Source organism: Mizuhopecten yessoensis, unplaced genomic scaffold (genome assembly GCF_002113885.1).
Source record: "Mizuhopecten yessoensis strain PY_sf001 unplaced genomic scaffold, ASM211388v2 scaffold1539, whole genome shotgun sequence".
Classification (NCBI taxonomy): Eukaryota; Metazoa; Mollusca; class Bivalvia; order Pectinida; family Pectinidae; genus Mizuhopecten; species Mizuhopecten yessoensis.
The window spans coordinates 1,962,403-1,965,983 of NW_018404097.1; the positions used below are offsets into that span (position 1 = coordinate 1,962,403).

General features: G+C 35.7%; 1 protein-coding gene across 1 annotated transcript in view; it reads right to left on the reverse strand.

Annotated features, from left to right (window-relative positions):
- Positions 1-3,256, reverse strand: part of LOC110464189 (thyrotropin-releasing hormone receptor-like) — a 46,986-nt gene extending 43,730 nt beyond the window's left edge. The window contains exon 1 of the mRNA XM_021519274.1: positions 3,094-3,256. Within this exon, the coding sequence (XP_021374949.1) occupies positions 3,094-3,256 (163 nt within the window). The remainder of the gene's footprint in view (positions 1-3,093) is intronic.
- Between the last annotated feature and the right edge of the window lie 325 nt (positions 3,257-3,581).

Consider the following 3,581-nt stretch of genomic DNA (forward strand, 5'->3'; position numbering starts at 1 on the left):
TCTCTCCTTCTCACTTGTTAAATACTAATCTCTCCTTCTCACTAGTAACATACCAGTTTCTCCTTCTCACTTGTAACATACCAGTCTCTCCTTCTCACTAGTAACATACCAGTTTCTCCTTCTTACTAGTAACATACCAGTCTCTCCTTCTCACTAGTAACATACTTATATCTCCTTCTCACTTGTTACATACTAATCTCTCCTTCTCACTAGTAACATACCAGTTTCTCCTTCTTACTAGTAACATACCAGTTTCTCCATCTCACTAGTAACATACTAGTCTCTCCTTCTCACTTGTTACATACTAATCTCTCCTTCTCACTAGTAACATACCAGTCTCTCCTTCTCTCTTGTAACATACCAGTCTCTCTTTCTCACTTGTAACATACCAGTTTCTCCATCTCACTAGTAACATACCAGTCTCTCCTTCTCACTTGTAACATACCAGTCTCTCCTTCTCACTTGCAATATACCAGTTTCTCCATCTCATTAGTAACATACCAGTCTCTCCTTCTCACTAGGAACATACCAGTTTCTCCATCTCACTAATAACATACCAGTCTCTCCTTCTCACTTGCAATATACCAGTTTCTCCATCTCATTAGTAACATACCAGTCTCTCCTTCTCACTTGTTAAATACTACTCTCTCCTTCTCACTAGTAACATACCAGTTTCTCCTTCTTACTAGAAACATACCAGTTTCTCCATCTCACTAGTAACTTACCAGTCTCTCCTTCTCACTAGTAACATACCAGTTTCTCCATCTCACTAATAACATACCAGTCTCTCCTTCTCACTTGTAACATACCAGCCTCTCAGTCTCACTAGTAACATACCAGTCTCTCCTTCTCACTTGTAATATACCAGTTTCTCCATCTCATTAGTAACATACCAGTCTCTCCTTCTCAGTTTCTCCATCTCACTAGTAACTTCTCACTTGTAACATACCAGCCTCTCAGTCTCACTAGTAACATCCCAGCCATTCCTTCTCACTTGTTACATACCAACCTTCCTTCTCACCTGTTACATACCAATCTTCCTTCTCTCTAGTAACATACCAACCTCTTTTCTCACTGTTAACATACCAGTCTTTCCCGATTATGAAGCTGACATTTGCTACTCAAACCCCTATTAGTTCCCTGGGGTAGGGGTGGAAGGAAAAGTTTTTATTTTGAAATCTTATAACACTTAATTTTGTTTCATTGTAATACAAAGCAGAGAGAATATTACAGAAATCATTGAAATTTCAAATAACTAAATGGTTATAATAAGATCCCTAGTTGAATTTTCCGCTTAGCTAGATGTATTTCTACAGTCTATCTTTACATTTACGAAAGTTTGCACGGTAAGCAAAAGTGTTTGCGAAATAGCTACGTTTTCATTCAAAATTTGCAATAAAACATTAAATTTAGTTTGACATACGTCTTATAATTAGCTTGAAACTGTGAGCACCTATCCAGCTGATTTTTACAGTTCCGGTCTAATGTTTCTAGGTTTGGAGAGTCGCAAAATATCTTTATTTACATTTTTTTATATAAATGTTCGGTCTAAACATCAGTTTCCTCGTTAGTAATAGTTGCAGTAGTTTTACGGTTGGTGTGACCAATCGTAGATGTTTCGCTTACATTTTCCTGAGTTACTAAACCGATTGAGATAAAAGTAGGTTTACAAAACAACGTTGTCAACGCTGGTGATGTCACTCTCCTTTCTATAGCTTGTCGCGTCATTATTTGTATCGAGTCAGTATATAGACAGGAATGTTTGGTAATAATGTATAATAAGCTATTATAAGCTGACAAATATTGATTTTTTTTAAATTGACAACTGTTTTTAATGTATATTTTCTGTCTTTTTAGTGTCTCATAAGTCGATTAACTTTGGCTGGATATTTATCTAATTTTATGTAAATTCTACCTGTTTTATATGTAGATCAATATGTGACACTTGAATTGAATAAAAAATAAAAGATAAGAAAATAAAAATAATATCAATTATTATTATTATTATTATTATTATTATTTATTAGTTATTAGTGAGAGTCAGTATCGTCTCCTAGCCTCGGTCTCTCGCTTATGTATATTGTATAGGGTCTGGGATAGCGGACATAATAAACATCGGGAATATGTATCGTCTGGTTTCCTGTAAACGTTACCCGGGCTTTAATACAACACTTTTCTTTGGTTCTTTCTCAAAATGACATTTTCCTTAAAAAAACCTCTGGAACAAAATACCCATGTAAACGTGATCTTGTATACTGCGATTCATTTTTGTAAGTCTGAAAGTGTTTCTTTATATCATTTTGCTTCTTAAACTATATTAAGTTAATGACTTTGTCCATCAATACAGCGCTGAATATTAGCTAAACGGAACATCCTTTACCGGCAGCAAATCTTCGTCACGCAATTCAAACATTTACTACTCTTAATATGATAGGGTTGTTCTGTTTCCGCGACACATTGTTTTAGAAATAATAGTTCCAGCTTCAAATACAATGGCATCATATTACAGCATTTCAAATTCATCATTCCTATTCCTTATCCCAACAAAACACTATTGGTTGTATTTTAATATTAACTTTACATTGACGTTATTGTTGAAATAGCGCAGATTTCAAGGTATCTGGTGATTGATAGTAATTCTTTTTCAGAAATACACATCCTGAATTTTTTACGAGAAAGGTATTTATGTATATTTCTACCACGACAAATCTAATCATTTATTTTGGCAAAGGATGTCCAGCACCTCCTTTCTTAAATAATATATTTATCTAAAGGTTTGCTGTTAAGTTGATATCTTAGGAGGTATGGCATCATTCGGAGCCAGTTCGAACACTAGGTTATCAACAGTAATATTGCAGTCTTATTTCGAAAAGTAATTAAATGCCAAATTAAGGTAGTGTAAATTTGATGTTAAAACGTCGAAATAGTGTAAACGGTATAGTCTGACGTACATTATGTACTAAGAACTGAATCTTCCGAAATTATACTCAGTTTAAATACCAAGAGAAACTTTAAAACTTCAAAATATTGATTGCTGATACACAAACTTAACAACACGTGTTTCTTATTAATCGTGATAAAACTCATACTCACACAAAACATTTCCGAGAAGCCACCTATCTTCAGCGAAAAACTCAAGAAATGCAGAAGTTTGACACACTCCGAGAACCAGAACATCGGCCATGCTGAGGTTGACCAGACAAAAATTGGTTGGAGTCCGCATGTTCTTTACTTTAGCCACGGCAATAATGACCATTATGTTCCCAAGGAACCCGGCCAGAAAAATAGCCACATTTACAACCGAAATCCACACGTAAATGTAGGTAGGAGTATGGACAGGGACCATCATCAGAGTCCGGTTGGCATTGGTCATCATGAACTGACCATCGGTACTCACTACACTTCCTGTACTTAACTCACTGATTGTATTTTGAGTCGTGAAATCAAAGTTATAAGTAGAAAGGTATGAACCACCCGTTGTGTTTGACATTTCTGTTGAGAATCCGAGGAAATGCGTTAAAACGCTCTAGCACAGGACGTCTATATACGACAGCTATGCCCGACCCGTATCGAGCACGTGG